Consider the following 21,710-nt stretch of genomic DNA (forward strand, 5'->3'; position numbering starts at 1 on the left):
GGCGCTTCCATCGGCTGGAGTCAACTTGCCGGCCTTACCTATCCAGAGTGGGCTTATGGGGCATTCAGGACACTGGGTGGCCGAGACCGGGGCACTTTATTCTTAGTTAGTTTAGTGGTTAGGTACTACACGTGGAATGCACGGTGTTTAGTGTCGACCCAGCAGAAAATCCTCTCCGAGGTGGAGGTCTGTAGGAATATCACCGGTGACCTCGGGAAGATCAGGTCTTTGGAGTATGGCAGTCTTGGTACCAGTAGGGCTTCTCTCCTGTGGAGAGGGTTTTCTTTTGATGTGCCCTAGGTACTAGATCTTTTGGGTAGAGTACCTTTATTTTGGATAGGGGAAGTGTGATAGGGATAGAGATAGGGTGAGAGTAGGGTTAGCTTTAATGGAGGGATAGAATTAGGGAGAATTGTAGGGGGAGTTAGGAAAAGAGTTAAAAATTATTTTGGTGTATCAAGTCTGCCATCCTTCTTTCTGGTGGTGGGCTAATGCATGTGCACGCTAGCTTTTTTGTTTTGTTTTAAGCTGATATGGCATGAAGGGCTTACAGGCGACCAAACTTGGGCCTAAAGTGGGTTGTGGTTCAGTGTCTGTTAGTTAGTATGTATAAGTTTGTGTATAAGTTGGTTGGGTGGAGTGCTAGGTGGGGAGGGTGTATTTGTGGGTGGTGGTGTGTTTTCGTGTTTTTGGGGGACCTGACATGGGTCAGTTAAGGACAGAACTTTGTAAACTGTAGAGGAACGGTATGGACTCTGACCCATGTGCAGGAGGGGTGGTGTGGGTGAGGGCACAGTTCGAGTGTAGGGATTTCCTGTATTTTTTTTTTTTTTTTTTTTTTTTTTTTTTTTTTGTAGGTTTCTGTAAATAGGGTGCATATATTTATGTTTATATACTATAATTTATTAATTTCTATTAGTGATTTTGTATCTATTTGGTTTTGTATCTACATCGTTTTATATTGTCTCATATTATAGTTATGGCAGTCGGACCAGTTGTTGTGTTATGTGTTTTTGTTTATTTATTTAGATTTTTAATTTTTATATTTTTTATTTATTTATTTTCCCCTTTTGTTTTGTTTCCCGAGTATGGATGGTTTTGAGTCACAGCCAGGTAGTGCTAATTTTATGTTTATGTTTAAGCCAAGTTGTGCTGTTTATTTTTATTTATTTATTTCTTTATTTTTATAATTATTATTTTTTTTTTATTTTTTTTTTTTATTTTTTATTTTTTTTTTTTACCCCCCCCCGAGTATGGATGGTTTGAGTTACAGCCAGGTAGTGCTAATTTTATGTTTATGTTTAAGCCAAGTTGTGCTGTTTTTATGTTCATTTTTGGTATGTGTGTCAGTGTGTTTTTGTTTGTTTGTTTTCTTTTTGCTTTGTAAAGCTGGGCTGGCCGGTTAGGCAGGGTTTTGTTTTTGATTTATATTATAGCTGGTTAAGCTTGTTTTTTGTTGTATTGGATAAGTTTTGTATTTTTATAATAAAAAGAGTGTCAGCAGAAAAGAAATTCAAAAAGAAAAGAACTTCCTCTGTAGCATACAGCAGCTGATAAATACTGGAAGGATAACATTTTTTTTTTTTTTTACGGTAATTTACAAACCTGTATAACTTTCTGCCACCACTTGGTGTAAAAACTTTTTTTCCCCTCCAGAGTGCCACTTTAACAACAAACCCTTACAATTACCTAATGTCATCTTTGAAGTAGTCCAAAGAGGAACCTAAATTTGGTAGTAGAAAAACTTACTGACTGAAATTTTACCTTTGTTGTAGTGTAAAAAATAGGGATACAGCAAAATTCAGGGAAAATAGAGAACTATACAAACAAGAACAAACTGGTACACAAAAACCCATTGGTAGGCCCACCAACTAATAATAATTCTGCAGCTGGTAAAGCTGAATGGTGCCATAAAAGTACATATGACTCAGTAGAAGCATTTGACTTCTATAATTCCATTAAAGGGGTACTCCGGTGATCAACGTGTTTTTCCGTTTTTGACCCTATTTGTTTTGTTTCATTTCTATTCCTGTTGTTTAGCCTACTCTATTTCCGTTCTTTGTTGTCTTTTTATCCCCCACTCTGTTTTCCTATCTTTGCTTCTATTTCCTGTATCTTGCTCTGCTGAAAACTACAAATCCCAGCATGCCACATGCCTTGCTGGTTTGGGGCGGCTCCATTTTTTTTTTTTGTTCCGCCCTTTACCCATCCTACTATTTTCCCATGTCAGCCCCCTTATACACAGCACACTAATATAATCAGCCCTGCTTGGGATACACTGTCATACACACACAAAAGGGACTACAACTCCCAGCATGTGTCATTCAGGAGTCTTCAGTCTGTGGTATAACACCAGCATGCTGCCTCTGTATTCTCCTGGGGGTTGTAGTTCACCACATCTCTATAGGGCATACACCAGTGTTTCCCAACCAGGGGTGCCTCCAGGTGTTGCAAAACTACTACTCCCAGCATGCCCAAAGGCTGTCCGGGCATGCTGGGAGTTGTAGTTTTGCAACAGCTGGAGGCACACTGGTTTGTAAACACTAGCATACACACACATAACAGGGACTACAACTCCCAGCATGTGTCATTCAGGAGTCCCCCCCCTTCCCCTTCACACACAGAAATCATCCCCAGTCCGAGATTTATTCCCCTGCAGTCTTTACATCCACAGCCGGTGCACCTTGTTATCTTCCCCTTCAGATAACACTTATCTTCTCTGTCTTCTTTCAGTGCACACCTGCGTCCTCACAAGTTCTCCCTCTCCCCCTGCTCTGGCTTCTTTCTCTCATGCACACCTGCGTCCTCCAGGAGGGAGAGATGAGGGGGCGTGGCTTCTTTCTCTCATGCACACCTGCGTCCTCCAGGAGGGAGAGATGAGGGGGCGTGGCTTCTTTCTCTCATGCACACCTGCGTCCTCCAGGAGGGAGAGATGAGGGGGCGTGGCTTCTTTCTCTCATGCACACCTGCGTCCTCCAGGAGGGAGAGATGAGGGGGCGTGGCTTCTTTCTCTCATGCACACCTGCATCCTCCGGGAGGGAGAGATGAGGGGGCGTGGCTTCTTTCTCTCATGCAGTTTTGAAAGAACAGAGAGAAAAAAAGCTCTGGCATGTTGTCCACAGCCTAATCCTAATATGGCCGACGTTGTAGACAACAGTCAGAGATCCAACACAGAACTACAGAACTTCCTGGCCCACAAACAGGTAAGAAAAAAAGACACATGCTACACACACATATAATACATGTCAACTGCAAAAAACATTAAAGGAAGATGCAATATAGCCAAAAATCTTAACCACCAGAGTACCCCTTTAAGGTAAAATTTTTGTTGTAAATTTCTGTGGTATTGGAGGATTTGATGTGGATTTGAGTCTCAGGCAAGTCTAAGGCAAATCTACATCTAAATCCATGCAACCAAATTATGTCAGAACAATATCCCACATATGAACCACTAATACTCCAGACTTGTTTTTTATGGTTACATTTTGAATTAAGTAACATCATTCATATAAAAAAACAAAAAACAATAAATAAATACTACTGAGGAATCTACTGGAAAATACTTTTTATAGATAATATTAAACCACCAATAACCTCATCTTTTCTACCTTTGGCACTTACTTTGTATAGTTAGATGTATGGAGGTTTGGCTAAAAACTTTGAAACACTGAGATTACATTTTTTTTTTAGTTTTTTGTTAAAGTTCCAATTTATTTTTTTTATGAACACTGGAGGGCACTGTGACACTGAGCACGAATTTATGTCAGATTCAAAAGGGTTTGTCGGCCATTTAAAAATTTTAAATTTTAAATGACTGACTTTAGGGGTCACGGGGAAGATTTATCAAAACCTATGGAGAGGAAAAGTTGCTGAGTTGCCCATAGCAACCAATCAGATCGCTTCCTTCATTTTTGAAAAGGCCTCTTAGAAATGAAAGAAGCGATCTGATTGGTTGCTATGGGCAACTGGTCACCTTTTCCTCTGCACAGATTTTGATAAATCTCCCCCACATGTCCATTTAGGGAGGAAACAGAAAGTACAGAGACCTGCAGGATCCAGAAGGCGTTGGAATAGAAATGGCAGGGAATCGGCCAGGTAAGCATGACTATTATTCTACAGCATACTGAGCTGGATTTAAAAAATATATATATAAAAAAAAAAAATAAAAGGCCACAGAAGCCCTTAAAAAAATAAAGCTTCAGAGTTAAAGCACCACTATTGTCCATGGAGTATGTCTGGTTTTTGTACAGTGCTTTCCTATATTCTCCCGGTTATTTCTTTTTAGGCTGAGGATTCTACATCCTGGACTTCAATGACAACCAAGGGAGTGCAGACGATGGGGAAAGTCCAGTGCAACATAGGTTTACATTTCAGTCAAGTCATGGGTTCGATACTGCAGGTATACATCGGGCCGAGGTTGAGGGCGAGGTATAGAGAACTCCTTTGCAGGTTCCATATCCTGTAAATGAAAGAAAGTGAATATTACAGGTTTTCCAATTTTCTTTGGTAGATTAATATAAATAATAAGAAGCTTGTGTTTAAAGGGGTTATCCAGGAAAAAAACGTTTTTTTATATACAGTGGTCCCTCAACATACGATGGTAATTCGTTCCAAACGACCCATCGTTTGTCGAATCCATCGTATGTTGAGGGATCCGTGCAATGTAAAGTATAGGAAGCTGTACTCACCTGTCCCCGCCGCTCCGCACCAGGTCCTCACCGCTCCCGCTGCTGTTCCAGGGGCTCCTGATGCTGTCCCGCAGCTCCGGTGTCTTCTTCGCGATGCTCCGGTGTCTTGCGCATCTTCTGCAGGGTCCGGGCCTCGCTTTCTGGTGACGTTATTACGCTGCTGCGCCGGCGCGGCGTGCGTAGTGACGTAATAACGACACCGGAAAGCGAGGCCCGGACCCTGGAGAAGATGCGCAAGACACCGGAGGATCGCGAAGTGGACCCGGAGCAGCGGGAATAGGTAAGCGAACCTGCCAGGGATGCTTAAACTGCTATCCGACAGCAGCTTAAGCATTTTACGCTGTCGGATAGCAGTTAATGCGATGGCCCCGACATATAAAAGCATCGTATGTCGATGCTGACATCGACATGCGATGGCCTCTGAGAGGCCATCGTATGTCGATTTTATCATATGTCGGGGCCATCGTAGGTCGGGGGGTTACTGTATATCAACTGGCTCCAGAAAGTTAAACAGATTTGTAAATTACTTCTATTAAAAAATCTTAATCCTTTCAGTACTTATGAACTGCTGAAGTTGAGTTGTTCTTTTCTGTCTAACTGCTCTCTGATGACACGTGTCTCGGGAACTGTCCAGAGTAGAAGCAAATCCCCATAGTAAACCTCTTCTGCTCTGTCCACTTCCAAAGACAAGCAGAGATGTCAGCAGAGAGCACTGTTGCCAGACAGAAAAGAACAACTCAACTTCAGCAGCTGATAATTATTGGAAGGATTAAGATTTTTTAATAGAAGCAATTTACAAATCTGTTTAACTTTCTGGAGCCAGTTGATATATAAAAAGACATTTTTTTTCCCTGGAATACCCCGTTTAAATTGTGCTAAGTTAAAAATCTGGTTGGTACGCATCATACTTTTGTTAAAGAGGTAGTCCAGTGGTGAAAAAGTTTGAGATCGCGGGGGGTCCGACCGCTGGGGCCCCCTGCGATCTCTCTGTACGGGGGCCAGGCTCTCCGGCCAGATAGCGGGTGTCGACCTCCGCACGAAGCGGCGGCCGACACGCCCCCTCAATACATCTGTATGGCAGAGCCGGAGATTGCCGAAGGCAGCGCTTCAGCTCTGCCATAGAGTTGTATTGAGGGGGCGTGTCGGCCGCCGCTTCGTGAGGAGGTCGACACGCCCCCTTCCTGCGGGCTGTCGGGGCTCCGTACAGGAGATCGCAGGGGGCTCCAGCGGTCGGACCCCCCGCGATCTCAAACTTATGCCCTATCCTTAGGATAAGGGATAAGTTGTTCACCACTGGGTCACCACTGGACTACTCCTTTAATGCTGTATAGCAAACTATGGGACCATAGCGAACTATGATCATATTTATCATAAATGTCAGGAGAAGGCGAACATGCAAAACGTAGAGCAAAAGTGCTGTGTAATCTCAGATTAATATAGGACTTGCTGACGAGTGTCATAATGTTTTATGAGAAGAGAAACTGGCAGCATTAATGATATAGTTGGGCACAGTCCTGAGTCACTGCTGTTTCTTATTTGATACCATTCTCTGAGTACAACACCTTTTATAAGGGTGGGACAGACTATACATGGTAGAAATCCAGGCACCAAAAGATTGCAAATACTTAATGACTGAAAAAAACATGTAATTTGGGTGTTCCATGGATGACAACACAGGAAACATTTTTCTACCGTAAACATCTGCTACTCAAGCCAAAGCGCATGTATATATAGAGATTTACTAGGACCGGAAATTCTCACTCTCTCATTAAACCCAATCCTATATTATGGTAACATTTAAAGAATATTGTTTTATAGATAATCTACAGTGACCCCCCGACCTACGATGGCCCCGACATACGATCATTTCAACATACGATGCTTTTGTATGTCGGGGCCATCGCATAAACGGCTATCCGGCAGCGCAGACTGCTTCAGCTGCCACTGGATAGCTGTTTACGGTGCCCCGTGTGGTCCGCTGACGATCACTTACCTGTCCTCGGGGCTCCGGCGCGTCCACTTCGGGATCCCCTGCATCGTCGTCGCTCTCCATCGATGTCATCACGTTGCTGCGCACACCGTCCCGTCATCCAATAGGAGCGGCGTGCGTAGCGACGTGATGGTGGCGACGGAGAGTGAGGATGCCGGGGAAGCAGAGGCCTTGCCGGAGCGTCGGGGACACCTCGGGAACGCGGCGACAGCGATGGACAGTGACATCCAGGGCAGCAGTGACGAGCGGTGACGGTCCGGAGCGGCGGGGACAGGTGAGTACAACTTCCTATACGAGTGGTCTTAAACCTGCAGACCTCCAGATGTTGCAAAACTACAACACCCAGCATGCCCGGACAGCCGTTGGCTGTCCGGGCATGCTGGGTGTTGTATATTTGCAACTTCTGGAGGTCCGCAGGTTGAAGACCACTGTCCTATACTTTACATTGCACGAATCCCTCAACATACGATGGTTTCAACAAACGATGGTCCATTTGGAATGCATTACCATCGTATGTTGAGGGACCACTGAATTAAAGGAGTACTCCGGGATAGAAAGACTTATTGCCTATCCTCCTACCCATGGAAGCCCACCCATTATCTCAGGTACAATACTCACTCTCAGTGCTAGTGTCGCATCATACTGTGAAGTAGAACTTGGTGAGCACCTTCCAGAATCTTGGACTGTTAAGACAAAAAAAAAAGTTTAAAAACACTAAGCATGAAATTTGTTCCTTTTGCAGCAAATACAGTATAGAAATGGAAGTACATGTTTCTGGATATTCCTAGGAGCAGACATATGTGAGATAAAGTAGAAGTCATGGAGGAAGACATATTTCTAATCTTATGAATTAAACAACACTATAATTGTCCTCTTCCTACTCAAATACAGTAGCTGATCCCAGCAACATAGACAACGTTCAACTGCATAGTGAATAGATATGAGGTAGACCAAGAATAAAGCCAGCCATACACACAAGTTCTGATGTACATGGGGCCCCTCTACGCATAAGTTCTGATGTACATGGGGCCCCTCTACACATAAGTTCTGATGTACATGGGGCCCCTCTACACATAAGTTCTGATGTACATGGGGCCCCTCTACACACAAGTTCTGATGTACATGGGGCCCCTCTACACATAAGTTCTGATGTACATGGGGCCCCTCTACACATAAGTTCTGATGTACATGGGGCCCTTCTACACATAAGTTCTGATGTACATGGGGCCCCTCTACACATAAGTTCTGATGTACATGGGGCCCCTCTACACATAAGTTCTGATGTACATGGGGCCCCTCTACACATAAGTTCTGATGTACATGGGGCCCCTCTACACATAAGTTCTGATGTACATGGGGCCCCTCTACACATAAGTTCTGATGTACATGGGGCCCCTCTACACACAAGTTCTGATGTACATGGGGCCCCTCTACACATAAGTTCTGATGTACATGGGGCCCCTCTACACATAAGTTCTGATGTACACGGGGCCCCTCTACACATAAGTTCTGATGTACATGGAGCCCCTCTACACATAAGTTCTGATGTACATGGAGCCCTTCTACACATAAGTTCTGATGTACATGGGCCCTTCTACACATAAGTTCTGATGTACATGGGCCCCTCTACACATAAGTTCTGATGTACATGGAGCCCCTCTACACATAAGTTCTGATGTACATGGAGCCCTTCTACACATAAGTTCTGATGTACATGGGGCCCCTCTACACATAAGTTCTGATGTACATGGGGCCCCTCTACACATAAGTTCTGATGTACATGGGCCCCTCTACACATAAGTTCTGATGTACATGGGGCCCTTCTACACACAAGTTCTGATGTACATGGGGCCCTTCTACACATAAGTTCTGATGTACATGGGGCCCTTCTACACATAAGTTCTGATGTACATGGAGCCCCTCTACACATAAGTTCTGATGTACATGGGGCCCCTCTACACATAAGTTCTGATGTACATGGGGCCCCTCTACACATAAGTTCTGATGTACATGGGGCCCTTCTACACATAAGTTCTGATGTACATGGGGCCCTTCTACACAAGTTCTGATGTACATGGGGCCCCTCTACACATAAGTTCTGATGTACATGGGGCCCTTCTACACATAAGTTCTGATGTACATGGGGCCCTTCTACACATAAGTTCTGATGTACATGGGGCCCCTCTACACATAAGTTCTGATGTACATGGGGCCCCTCTACACATAAGTTCTGATGTACATGGGGCCCCTCTACACATAAGTTCTGATGTACATGGGGCCCCTCTACACATAAGTTCTGATGTACATGGGGCCCTTCTACACATAAGTTCTGATGTACATGGGGCCCTTCTACACATAAGTTCTGATGTACATGGGGCCCCTCTACACATAAGTTCTGATGTACATGGGGCCCCTCTACACATAAGTTCTGATGTACACGGGGCCCCTCTACACATAAGTTCTGATGTACATGGAGCCCCTCTACACATAAGTTCTGATGTACATGGAGCCCTTCTACACATAAGTTCTGATGTACATGGGGCCCCTCTACACATAAGTTCTGATGTACATGGGGCCCTTCTACACATAAGTTCTGATGTACATGGGGGCCTTCTACACATAAGTTCTGATGTACATGGGGCCCCTCTACACATAAGTTCTGATGTACATGGGGCCCCTCTACACATAAGTTCTGATGTACATGGGGCCCCTCTACACATAAGTTCTGATGTACATGGGGCCCCTCTACACATAAGTTCTGATGTACATGGGGCCCTTCTACACATAAGTTCTGATGTACATGGGGCCCTTCTACACATAAGTTCTGATGTACATGGGGCCCCTCTACACATAAGTTCTGATGTATATGGGGCCCTTCTACACATAAGTTCTGATGTACATGGGGCCCCTCTACACATAAGTTCTGATGTACATGGGGCCCCTCTATACATAAGTTCTGATGTACATGGGGCCCTTCTACACATAAGTTCTGATGTACATGGGGCCCCTCTACACATAAGTTCTGATGTACATGGGGCCCCTCTACACATAAGTTCTGATGTACATGGGGCCCTTCTACACATAAGTTCTGATGTACATGGGGCCCTTCTACACATAAGTTCTGATGTACATGGGGCCCCTCTACACATAAGTTCTGATGTACATGGAGCCCCTCTACACATAAGTTCTGATGTACATGGGGCCCCTCTACACATAAGTTCTGATGTACATGGGGCCCCTCTACACATAAGTTCTGATGTACATGGGGCCCTTCTACACATAAGTTCTGATGTACATGGAGCCCCTCTACACATAAGTTCTGATGTACATGGGGCCCCTCTACACATAAGTTCTGATGTACATGGGGCCCCTCTACACATAAGTTCTGATGTACATGGGGCCCTTCTACACATAAGTTCTGATGTACATGGGGCCCTTCTACACAAGTTCTGATGTACATGGGGCCCTTCTACACATAAGTTCTGATGTACATGGGGCCCTTCTACACATAAGTTCTGATGTACATGGAGCCCCTCTACACATAAGTTCTGATGTACATGGGGCCCCTCTACACATAAGTTCTGATGTACATGGGGCCCCTCTACACATAAGTTCTGATGTACATGGGGCCCTTCTACACATAAGTTCTGATGTACATGGGGCCCCTTCTACACAAGTTCTGATGTACATGGGGCCCCTCTACACATAAGTTCTGATGTACATGGGGCCCTTCTACACATAAGTTCTGATGTACATGGGGCCCCTCTACACATAAGTTCTGATGTACATGGGGCCCCTCTACACATAAGTTCTGATGTACATGGGGCCCCTCTACACATAAGTTCTGATGTACATGGGGCCCCTCTACACACAAGTTCTGATGTACATGGGGCCCCTCTACACATAAGTTCTGATGTACATGGGGCCCCTCTACACATAAGTTCTGATGTACACGGGGCCCCTCTACACATAAGTTCTGATGTACATGGAGCCCCTCTACACATAAGTTCTGATGTACATGGAGCCCTTCTACACATAAGTTCTGATGTACATGGGCCCCTCTACACATAAGTTCTGATGTACATGGGCCCCTCTACACATAAGTTCTGATGTACATGGGGCCCTTCTACACACAAGTTCTGATGTACATGGGGCCCTTCTACACATAAGTTCTGATGTACATGGGGCCCTTCTACACATAAGTTCTGATGTACATGGAGCCCCTCTACACATAAGTTCTGATGTACATGGGGCCCCTCTACACATAAGTTCTGATGTACATGGGGCCCCTCTACACATAAGTTCTGATGTACATGGGGCCCTTCTACACATAAGTTCTGATGTACATGGGGCCCTTCTACACAAGTTCTGATGTACATGGGGCCCCTCTACACATAAGTTCTGATGTACATGGGGCCCTTCTACACATAAGTTCTGATGTACATGGGGCCCTTCTACACATAAGTTCTGATGTACATGGGGCCCCTCTACACATAAGTTCTGATGTACATGGGGCCCCTCTACACATAAGTTCTGATGTACATGGGGCCCCTCTACACATAAGTTCTGATGTACATGGGGCCCCTCTACACATAAGTTCTGATGTACATGGGGCCCTTCTACACATAAGTTCTGATGTACATGGGGCCCCTTCTACACATAAGTTCTGATGTACATGGGGCCCCTCTACACATAAGTTCTGATGTACATGGGGCCCCTCTACACATAAGTTCTGATGTACACGGGGCCCCTCTACACATAAGTTCTGATGTACATGGAGCCCCTCTACACATAAGTTCTGATGTACATGGAGCCCTTCTACACATAAGTTCTGATGTACATGGGGCCCCTCTACACATAAGTTCTGATGTACATGGGGCCCTTCTACACATAAGTTCTGATGTACATGGGGGCCTTCTACACATAAGTTCTGATGTACATGGGGCCCCTCTACACATAAGTTCTGATGTACATGGGGCCCCTCTACACATAAGTTCTGATGTACATGGGGCCCCTCTACACATAAGTTCTGATGTACATGGGGCCCCTCTACACATAAGTTCTGATGTACATGGGGCCCTTCTACACATAAGTTCTGATGTACATGGGGCCCTTCTACACATAAGTTCTGATGTACATGGGGCCCCTCTACACATAAGTTCTGATGTATATGGGGCCCCTTCTACACATAAGTTCTGATGTACATGGGGCCCCTCTACACATAAGTTCTGATGTACATGGGGCCCCTCTATACATAAGTTCTGATGTACATGGGGCCCTTCTACACATAAGTTCTGATGTACATGGGGCCCCTCTACACATAAGTTCTGATGTACATGGGGCCCCTCTACACATAAGTTCTGATGTACATGGGGCCCTTCTACACATAAGTTCTGATGTACATGGGGCCCTTCTACACATAAGTTCTGATGTACATGGGGCCCCTCTACACATAAGTTCTGATGTACATGGAGCCCCTCTACACATAAGTTCTGATGTACATGGGGCCCCTCTACACATAAGTTCTGATGTACATGGGGCCCCTCTACACATAAGTTCTGATGTACATGGGGCCCTTCTACACATAAGTTCTGATGTACATGGAGCCCCTCTACACATAAGTTCTGATGTACATGGGGCCCCTCTACACATAAGTTCTGATGTACATGGGGCCCCTCTACACATAAGTTCTGATGTACATGGGGCCCTTCTACACATAAGTTCTGATGTACATGGGGCCCTTCTACACAAGTTCTGATGTACATGGGGCCCTTCTACACATAAGTTCTGATGTACATGGGGCCCTTCTACACATAAGTTCTGATGTACATGGAGCCCCTCTACACATAAGTTCTGATGTACATGGGGCCCCTCTACACATAAGTTCTGATGTACATGGGGCCCCTCTACACATAAGTTCTGATGTACATGGGGCCCTTCTACACATAAGTTCTGATGTACATGGGGCCCTTCTACACAAGTTCTGATGTACATGGGGCCCTTCTACACATAAGTTCTGATGTACATGGAGCCCCTCTACACATAAGTTCTGATGTACATGGGGCCCTTCTACACAAGTTCTGATGTACATGGGGCCCTTCTACACATAAGTTCTGATGTACATGGGGCCCCTCTACACATAAATTATGATGTACATGGAGCCCCTCTACACATAAGTTCTGATGTACATGGGGCCCCTCTACACATAAGTTCTGATGTACATGGGGCCCTTCTACACATAAGTTCTGATGTACATGGGGCCCCTCTACACATAAGTTCTGATGTACATGGGGCCCCTCTACACATAAGTTCTGATGTACATGGGGCCCCTCTACACATAAGTTCTGATGTACATGGAGCCCCTCTACACATAAGTTCTGATGTACATGGGGCCCTTCTACACATAAGTTCTGATGTACATGGGGCCCCTCTACACATAAGTTCTGATGTACATGGGGCCCCTCTACACATAAGTTCTGATGTACATGGGGCCCCTCTACACATAAGTTCTGATGTACATGGGGTCCCTCTACACATAAGTTCTGATGTACATGGGGCCCTTCTACACATAAGTTTTGATGTACATGGGGCCCTTCTACACATAAGTTCTGATGTACATGGAGCCCCTCTACACATAAGTTCTGATGTACATGGGGCCCCTCTACACATAAGTTCTGATGTACATGGGGCCCCTCTACACATAAGTTCTGATGTACATGGGGCCCCTCTACACATAAGTTCTGATGTACATGGGGCCCCTCTACACATAAGTTCTGATGTACATGGGGCCCCTCTACACATAAGTTCTGATGTACATGGGGCCCCTCTACACATAAGTTCTGATGTACATGGGGCCCCTCTACACATAAGTTCTGATGTACATGGGGCCCTTCTACACATAAGTTCTGATGTATATGGGGCCCTTCTACACATAAGTTCTGATGTACATGGGGCCCCTCTACACATAAGTTCTGATGTACATGGAGCCCCTCTACACATAAGTTCTGATGTACATGGGGCCCCTCTACACATAAGTTCTGATGTACATGGGGCCCCTCTACACATAAGTTCTGATGTACATGGGGCCCTTCTACACATAAGTTCTGATGTACATGGAGCCCCTCTACACATAAGTTCTGATGTACATGGAGCCCTTCTACACAAGTTCTGATGTACATGGGGCCCTTCTACATATAAGTTCTGATGTACATGGGGCCCCTCTACACATAAGTTCTGATGTACATGGGGCCCTTCTACACATAAGTTCTGATGTACATGGAGCCCCTCTACACATAAGTTCTGATGTACATGGGGCCCTTCTACACAAGTTCTGATGTACATGGGGCCCTTCTACACATAAGTTCTGATGTACATGGAGCCCCTCTACACATAAGTTCTGATGTACATGGGGCCCTTCTACACAAGTTCTGATGTACATGGGGCCCTTCTACACATAAGTTCTGATGTACATGGGGCCCCTCTACACATAAGTTCTGATGTACATGGAGCCCCTCTACACATAAGTTCTGATGTATATGGGGCCCCTCTACACATAAGTTCTGATGTACATGGGGCCCTTCTACACATAAGTTCTGATGTACATGGGGCCCCTCTACACATAAGTTCTGATGTACATGGGGCCCCTCTACACATAAGTTCTGATGTACATGGGGCCCCTCTACACATAAGTTCTGATGTACATGGAGCCCCTCTACACATAAGTTCTGATGTACATGGGGCCCCTCTACACATAAGTTCTGATGTACATGGGGCCCCTTCTACACATAAGTTCTGATGTACATGGGGCCCCTCTACACATAAGTTCTGATGTACATGGGGCCCCTCTACACATAAGTTCTGATGTACATGGGGCCCCTCTACACATAAGTTCTGATGTACATGGAGCCCCTCTACACATAAGTTCTGATGTACATGGGGCCCCTCTACACATAAGTTCTGATGTACATGGGGCCCCTCTACACATAAGTTCTGATGTACATGGGGCCCTTCTACACATAAGTTCTGATGTACATGGGGACCCCTCTACACATAAGTTCTGATGTACATGGGGCCCCTCTACACATAAGTTCTGATGTACATGGGGCCCTTCTACACATAAGTTCTGAAGTACATGGGGTCCCTCTACACATAAGTTCTGATGTACATGGGGCCCTTCTACACATAAGTTCTGATGTACATGGGGCCCTTCTACACATAAGTTCTGATGTACATGGAGCCCCTCTACACATAAGTTCTGATGTACATGGGGCCCCTCTACACATAAGTTCTGATGTACATGGGGCCCCTCTACACATAAGTTCTGATGTACATGGGGCCCCTCTACACATAAGTTCTGATGTACATGGGGCCCCTCTACACATAAGTTCTGATGTACATGGGGCCCCTCTACACATAAGTTCTGATGTACATGGGGCCCCTCTACACATAAGTTCTGATGTACATGGGGCCCCTCTACACATAAGTTCTGATGTACATGGGGCCCTTCTACACATAAGTTCTGATGTACATGGGGCCCTTCTACACATAAGTTCTGATGTACATGGGGCCCCTCTACACATAAGTTCTGATGTACATGGAGCCCCTCTACACATAAGTTCTGATGTACATGGGGCCCCTCTACACATAAGTTCTGATGTACATGGGGCCCCTCTACACATAAGTTCTGATGTACATGGAGCCCCTCTACACATAAGTTCTGATGTACATGGAGCCCTTCTACACAAGTTCTGATGTACATGGGGCCCTTCTACACATAAGTTCTGATGTACATGGGGCCCTTCTACACATAAGTTCTGATGTACATGGAGCCCCTCTACACATAAGTTCTGATGTACATGGAGCCCTTCTACACAAGTTCTGATGTACATGGGGCCCTTCTACACATAAGTTCTGATGTACATGGGGCCCTTCTACACATAAGTTCTGATGTACATGGAGCCCCTCTACACATAAGTTCTGATGTACATGGGGCCCCTCTACACATAAGTTCTGATGTACATGGGGCCCCTCTACACATAAGTTCTGATGTACATGGGGCCCTTCTACACATAAGTTCTGATGTACATGGGGCCCTTCTACACAAGTTCTGATGTACATGGGGCCCTTCTACACATAAGTTCTGATGTACATGGAGCCCCTCTACACATAAGTTCTGATGTATATGGGGCCCTTCTACACAAGTTCTGATGTACATGGGGCCCTTCTACACATAAGTTCTGATGTACATGGGGCCCCTCTACACATAAATTATGATGTACATGGAGCCCCTCTACACATAAGTTCTGATGTACATGGGGCCCCTCTACACATAAGTTCTGATGTACATGGGGCCCTTCTACACATAAGTTCTGATGTACATGGGGCCCCTCTACACATAAGTTCTGATGTACATGGGGCCCCTCTACACATAAGTTCTGATGTACATGGGGCCCCTCTACACATAAGTTCTGATGTACATGGAGCCCCTCTACACATAAGTTCTGATGTACATGGGGCCCTTCTACACATAAGTTCTGATGTACATGGGGCCTTTCTACACATAAGTTCTGATGTACATGGGGCTCCTCTACACATAAGTTCTGATGTACATGGAGCCCCTCTACACATAAGTTCTGATGTACATGGGGCCCTTCTACACATAAGTTCTGATGTACATGGGGCCCCTCTACTCATAAGTTCTGATGTACATGGGGCCCCTCTACACATAAGTTCTGATGTACATGGGGCCCCTCTACACATAAGTTCTGATGTACATGGGGCCCTTCTACACATAAGTTCTGATGTACATGGAGCCCCTCTACACATAAGTTCTGATGTACATGGGGCCCCTCTACACATAAGTTCTGATGTACATCGGGCCCCTCTACACATAAGTTCTGATGTACATGGGGCCCCTCTACACATAAGTTCTGATGTACATGGGGCCCCTCTACACATAAGTTCTGATGTACATGGGGCCCCTCTACACATAAGTTCTGATGTACATGGGGCCCCTCTACACATAAGTTCTGATGTACATGGGGCCCTTCTACACATAAGTTCTGATGTACATGGGGCCCTTCTACACATAAGTTCTGATGTACATGGGGCCCCTCTACACATAAGTTCTGATGTACATGGAGCCCCTCTACACATAAGTTCTGATGTACATGGGGCCCCTCTACACATAAGTTCTGATGTACATGGGGCCCCTCTACACATAAGTTCTGATGTACATGGGGCCCTTCTACACATAAGTTCTGATGTACATGGGGCCCCTCTACACATAAGTTCTGATGTACATGGGGCCCCTCTACACATAAGTTCTGATGTACATGGGGCCCCTCTACACATAAGTTCTGATGTACATGGAGCCCCTCTACACATAAGTTCTGATGTACATGGGGCCCTTCTACACATAAGTTCTGATGTACATGGGGCCCCTCTACACATAAGTTCTGATGTACATGGGGTCCCTCTACACATAAGTTCTGATGTACATGGGGCCCTTCTACACATAAGTTCTGATGTACATGGGGCCCTTCTACACATAAGTTCTGATGTACATGGAGCCCCTCTACACATAAGTTCTGATGTACATGGGGCCCTTCTACACATAAGTTCTGATGTACATGGGGCCCTTCTACACATAAGTTCTGATGTACATGGGGCCCTTCTACACATAAGTTCTGATGTACATGGGGCCCTTCTACACATAAGTTCTGATGTACATGGGGCCCTTCTACACAAGTTCTGATGTACATGGGGCCCTTCTACACATAAGTTCTGATGTACATGGGGCCCTTCTACACATAAGTTCTGATGTACATGGGGCCCTTCTACACATAAGTTCTGATGTACATGGGGCCCTTCTACACATAAGTTCTGATGTACATGGGGCCCCTCTACACATAAGTTCTGATGTACATGGGGCCCTTCTACCCATAAGTTCTGATGTACATGGGGCCCTTCTACACAAGTTCTGATGTACATGGGGCCCTTCTACACATAAGTTCTGATGTACATGGGGCCCTTCCACACATAAGTTCTGATGTACATGAGGCCCTCCTACACATAAGTTCTGATGTACATGGGGCCCTTCTACACATAAGTTCTGATGTACATGGGGCCCTTCTACACATAAGTTCTGATGTACATGGGGCCCCTCTACACATAAGTTCTGATGTACATGAGGCCCTCCTACACATAAGTTCTGATGTACATGGGGCCCTTCTACACATAAGTTCTGATGTACATGGGGCCCCTCTACTCATAAGTTCTGATGTACATGGGGCCCCTCTACACATAAGTTCTGATGTACATGGGGCCCCTCTACACATAAGTTCTGATGTACATGGGGCCCTTCTACACATAAGTTCTGATGTACATGGGGCCCTTCTACACATAAGTTCTGATGTACATGGGGCCCTTCTACACATAAGTTCTGATGTACATGGGGCCCTTCTACACATAAGTTCTGATGTACATGGGGCCCTTCTACACATAAGTTCTGATGTACATGAGGCCCTCCTACACATAAGTTCTGATGTACATGGGGCCCTTCTACACATAAGTTCTGATGTACATGGGGCCCCTCTACACATAAGTTCTGATGTACATGGGGCCCTTCTACACATAAGTTCTGATGTACATGGGGCCCCTCTACACATAAGTTCTGATGTACATGGGGCCCTTCTACACATAAGTTCTGATGTACATGGGGCCCTTCTACACATAAGTTTTGATGTACATGGGGCCCTTCTACCCCCCCCCCCCCCACCACCACCACCACAATCCACTTTTATGGACCCCCACCACCACAATCCGCTGCTATGGACCTTTGAGTCACGCGCGCATGCGCAGTTTACTCACGGGCATAGTGGTTGCTCCCACTGCTCCCTGAGCTAGGCCGAGAGCAGCCGTGATGAGTACACCGCGCACTTGGGCGACTTGCAGGTCCCTGTGTGTCTGCTTTTAGCGGTGGGTTGCTGCTACAGGCAGACAACGCAGGCACAGCAGGAGGCTCACTGTAGGGTCGGTCATAGACAGATATTTTACAACGCAGATCCGTTACGTGTGACCCTACCCTAAAGCAGTATATGAGCTCTACTTTCATGCTTTTTCTCTATTACTGTATGATATCGAAATTTTAGCTTTGACTTATAATAGTAGTATTATATAAACACTGTATGGCACCATTTTCTTGACCGTATGGGGGAGATTTATCAAAACCTGTGCAGAGGAAAAGTTGACCAGTTGCCCATAGCAACCAATTAGCTTGCTTCTTTCATTTTCAAAAAGGCCTCTGAAAAATGAAAGAAGCGATCTGATTGGTTGCTATGGGCAACTGGTCAACTTTTCCTCTGCACAGGTTTTGATAAATTTCCCCCTATATCACCAGTATTAGGCTGGGTTCACGTCAGCATCGTAGGCTTTGTTCAGGGCCTCTGTTTCAGACTCCATTCAAATAACATGACAAACAAATATGCTGCATGCTGTATTTTTTGGTCTTGTTAAAATCCATCAAAATGACATACACCAGCAGGAAACCCAACGAACCCCAAGTCAGTGGTGTCTGTTGGGATCTGTTGGTGTCCATCATGCATGCAGACATCTGACTAAGCAAGTTAGTCAGCTGGGAGGTCACATGATCTTATAGGATGCAGGATTTTTTACATAGTCGGCTCTGTTTGCCAGTGCAGAACAGAGCCTCTGACAGAATTGTAGAGTATTAATACTATATTGTAAAACACAAAAAAGGGGACAGAGAGGTTTTGCATTGTGTCTTCTTTTTCCATTTTTCTTTTTCCATATTCGCCACTATCATTTATAAAGCATTACTGGCATAAAAACTTGTCATGTTTAAAGTATTGTTCATGACAATAACACTTTACGGTTCAAAATGTACTTATTAAATTTAAAGGGGTATTCCAGGATTTTTTTTGACTATGCTACAGGGGCTGTGAAGTTAGTGTACTTCATAGTGTACCTGTGTTTCATGGTGGTGTTGCAATTCTTCGGTGATTTTTGCCCCAATGTTTATTTTTAACAGCATACAAAATGAGTGTCATCTCAGGTTTTCCCAGGTTGCAGTAGAATTCAAGACATTACATCACTAGTCAGGTTTTCAAAGGGAGCCTGTCTGCTTCAATAGGTGAAGCGACCGCTGGGTCGACATCATTCTGCAGGGAATTGTAGTTTTGCAATAGCAGAAGGCACCCTGGTTAGAAAACACTGGTCTATTGCATGGAAGGAAGCACAGGTCTGTTTACAAACAAGGAATCCTGGGACTTGTAGTTGGAAGGAGGGAACTCCAACAGGAAATAGCCATTTCACAAAAGATAGTTACAGCATTATGGTAATCTTACAACACAGCCATTTAGCCCCAAGACAAGCATAGATCCTTCTTAATCATGTTCATTGTCCACTGTCTGGCGGGTAAGTTCTAACATCCCCTTATGTTGAATAACCCCTTTAAAGGAATACTCCAGTGCAGCATAACTTATCCCCTATCCAAAGGATAGGGGATAAGTTATAGATTACGGGGGTCTGATTACGGGGGCCACGGCAATCTGCAGGAAGTGCAGTTTCGTCCCCAGCAGAAAGCCGTGGCAGACACGCCCCCTCCATGTATTTCTATGGGGTAGATGGAGGGGGCGTGTCGGCCGCTGCATCATGTGGGGACGGAACACCCCCTTTCCAGCATACTGCCGCTGCCCTGTCCAGGAGATCCCGGGGGGCACCAGCGCTCGGACACCTGCCACCCCCCCACCCGCGATCTATAACTTATCACCTATCCTTTGGATAGGGGATAAGTTATATTGCACTACAGATGTCCTTTAAGGCAAAGGTACAAGAAAACAGAAAAGTGTAGGCACAGTTACATGAGTACAGTGGGGATCAAAAGTTTGGGCACCCCAGGTAAAAATTTGTATTAATGTGCATAAAGAAGCCAAGGAAAGATGGAAAAATCTCCAAAAGGCATCAAATTACAGATTAGACATTCTTATAATATGTCAACAAAAGTTAGATTTTATTTCCATCATTTACACTTTCAAAATAACAGAAAATAAAAAAATTGCATTTTCAAAAGTTTGGGCACCCTGCAGAATTTATAGCATGCACTGCCCCCTTTGCAAAGCTGAGACATGCCAGTGTCATGGATTGTTCTCAATTATCTGGGAAGACCAGGTGATGTCAATCTCAAAGGTTTTAAATGCCCAGACTCATCTGACCTTGCCCCAACAATCAGCACCATGGGTTCTTCTAAGCAGTTGTCTAGAAATCTGAAACTGAAAATAGTTGACGCTCACAAAGCTGGAGAAAGCTATAAGAAGATAGCAAAATGTTTTCAGATGTCAATATCCTCTGTTCGGAATGTAATTAAGAAATGGCAGTCATCAGGAACAGTGGAAGTTAAAGCAAGATCTGGAAGACCAAGAAAAATATCCGACAGAACAGCTCGCAGGATTGTGAGAAAAGCTATTCAAAACCCACGTTTGACTGCACAATCCCTCCAGAAAGATCTGTCAGACACTGGAGTTGTGGTACACTATTCCACTATAAAGAGATAGTTGTACAAATATGGTCTTCATGGAACATTCATCAGAAGAAAACCTCTTCTACGTCCTCACCACAAAAATCAGCGTTTGAGCTTTGCAAATGAACAAATAGACAAGCCTGATGCATTTTGGAAACAAGTTCTGTGGACCGATGAGGTTAAAATTGAACTTTTTGGCCGGAATGAGCAAAGGTACCTTTGGAGAAGAAGGGGAACAGAATTTAATGAAAAGAACCTCTGTCCAACTGTTAAGCATGGGGGTGGATCAATCATGCTTTGGGGTTGTATTGCATCCAGTGGCACAGGGAACATCTCACAAGTAGAAGGAAAAATTGATTCAATAAAATTTCAGCAAATTTTGGATGCTAACTTCATGCCATCTGTGAAAAAGCTGAAGTTAAAGAGAGGAGGGCTTCTACAAATGGATAATGATCCTAAACACACCTCTAAATACACGGGGGATTACATCAAG

The 21,710-nt window shown here is 45.1% G+C and overlaps 1 protein-coding gene across 5 annotated transcripts in view; it reads right to left on the bottom strand.

Moving 5' to 3' along the window:
* Positions 1-3,235: 3,235 nt before the first annotated feature.
* GPRC5D (G protein-coupled receptor class C group 5 member D) overlaps positions 3,236-21,710 on the bottom strand; it is a 40,157-nt gene continuing 21,682 nt past the window's right edge. For 4 of the 5 annotated variants that reach the window (XM_056528073.1, XM_056528072.1, XM_056528071.1 and 1 more), the window contains 2 exons: positions 7,297-7,361; positions 3,236-4,459 (listed from right to left, as the gene is read on the bottom strand). In XM_056528073.1, the coding sequence (XP_056384048.1) occupies positions 4,364-4,459; positions 7,297-7,361 (161 nt within the window). In that variant the 3' untranslated portion in view covers positions 3,236-4,363. Of the gene's footprint in view, positions 4,460-7,296; positions 7,362-19,214; positions 19,309-21,710 lie in introns of those variants that run through there. The other variant, XR_008845456.1, reaches the window with a different exon arrangement.

Source organism: Hyla sarda, chromosome 6 (assembly GCF_029499605.1).
Source record: "Hyla sarda isolate aHylSar1 chromosome 6, aHylSar1.hap1, whole genome shotgun sequence".
NCBI classification, from domain to species: Eukaryota; Metazoa; Chordata; class Amphibia; order Anura; family Hylidae; genus Hyla; species Hyla sarda.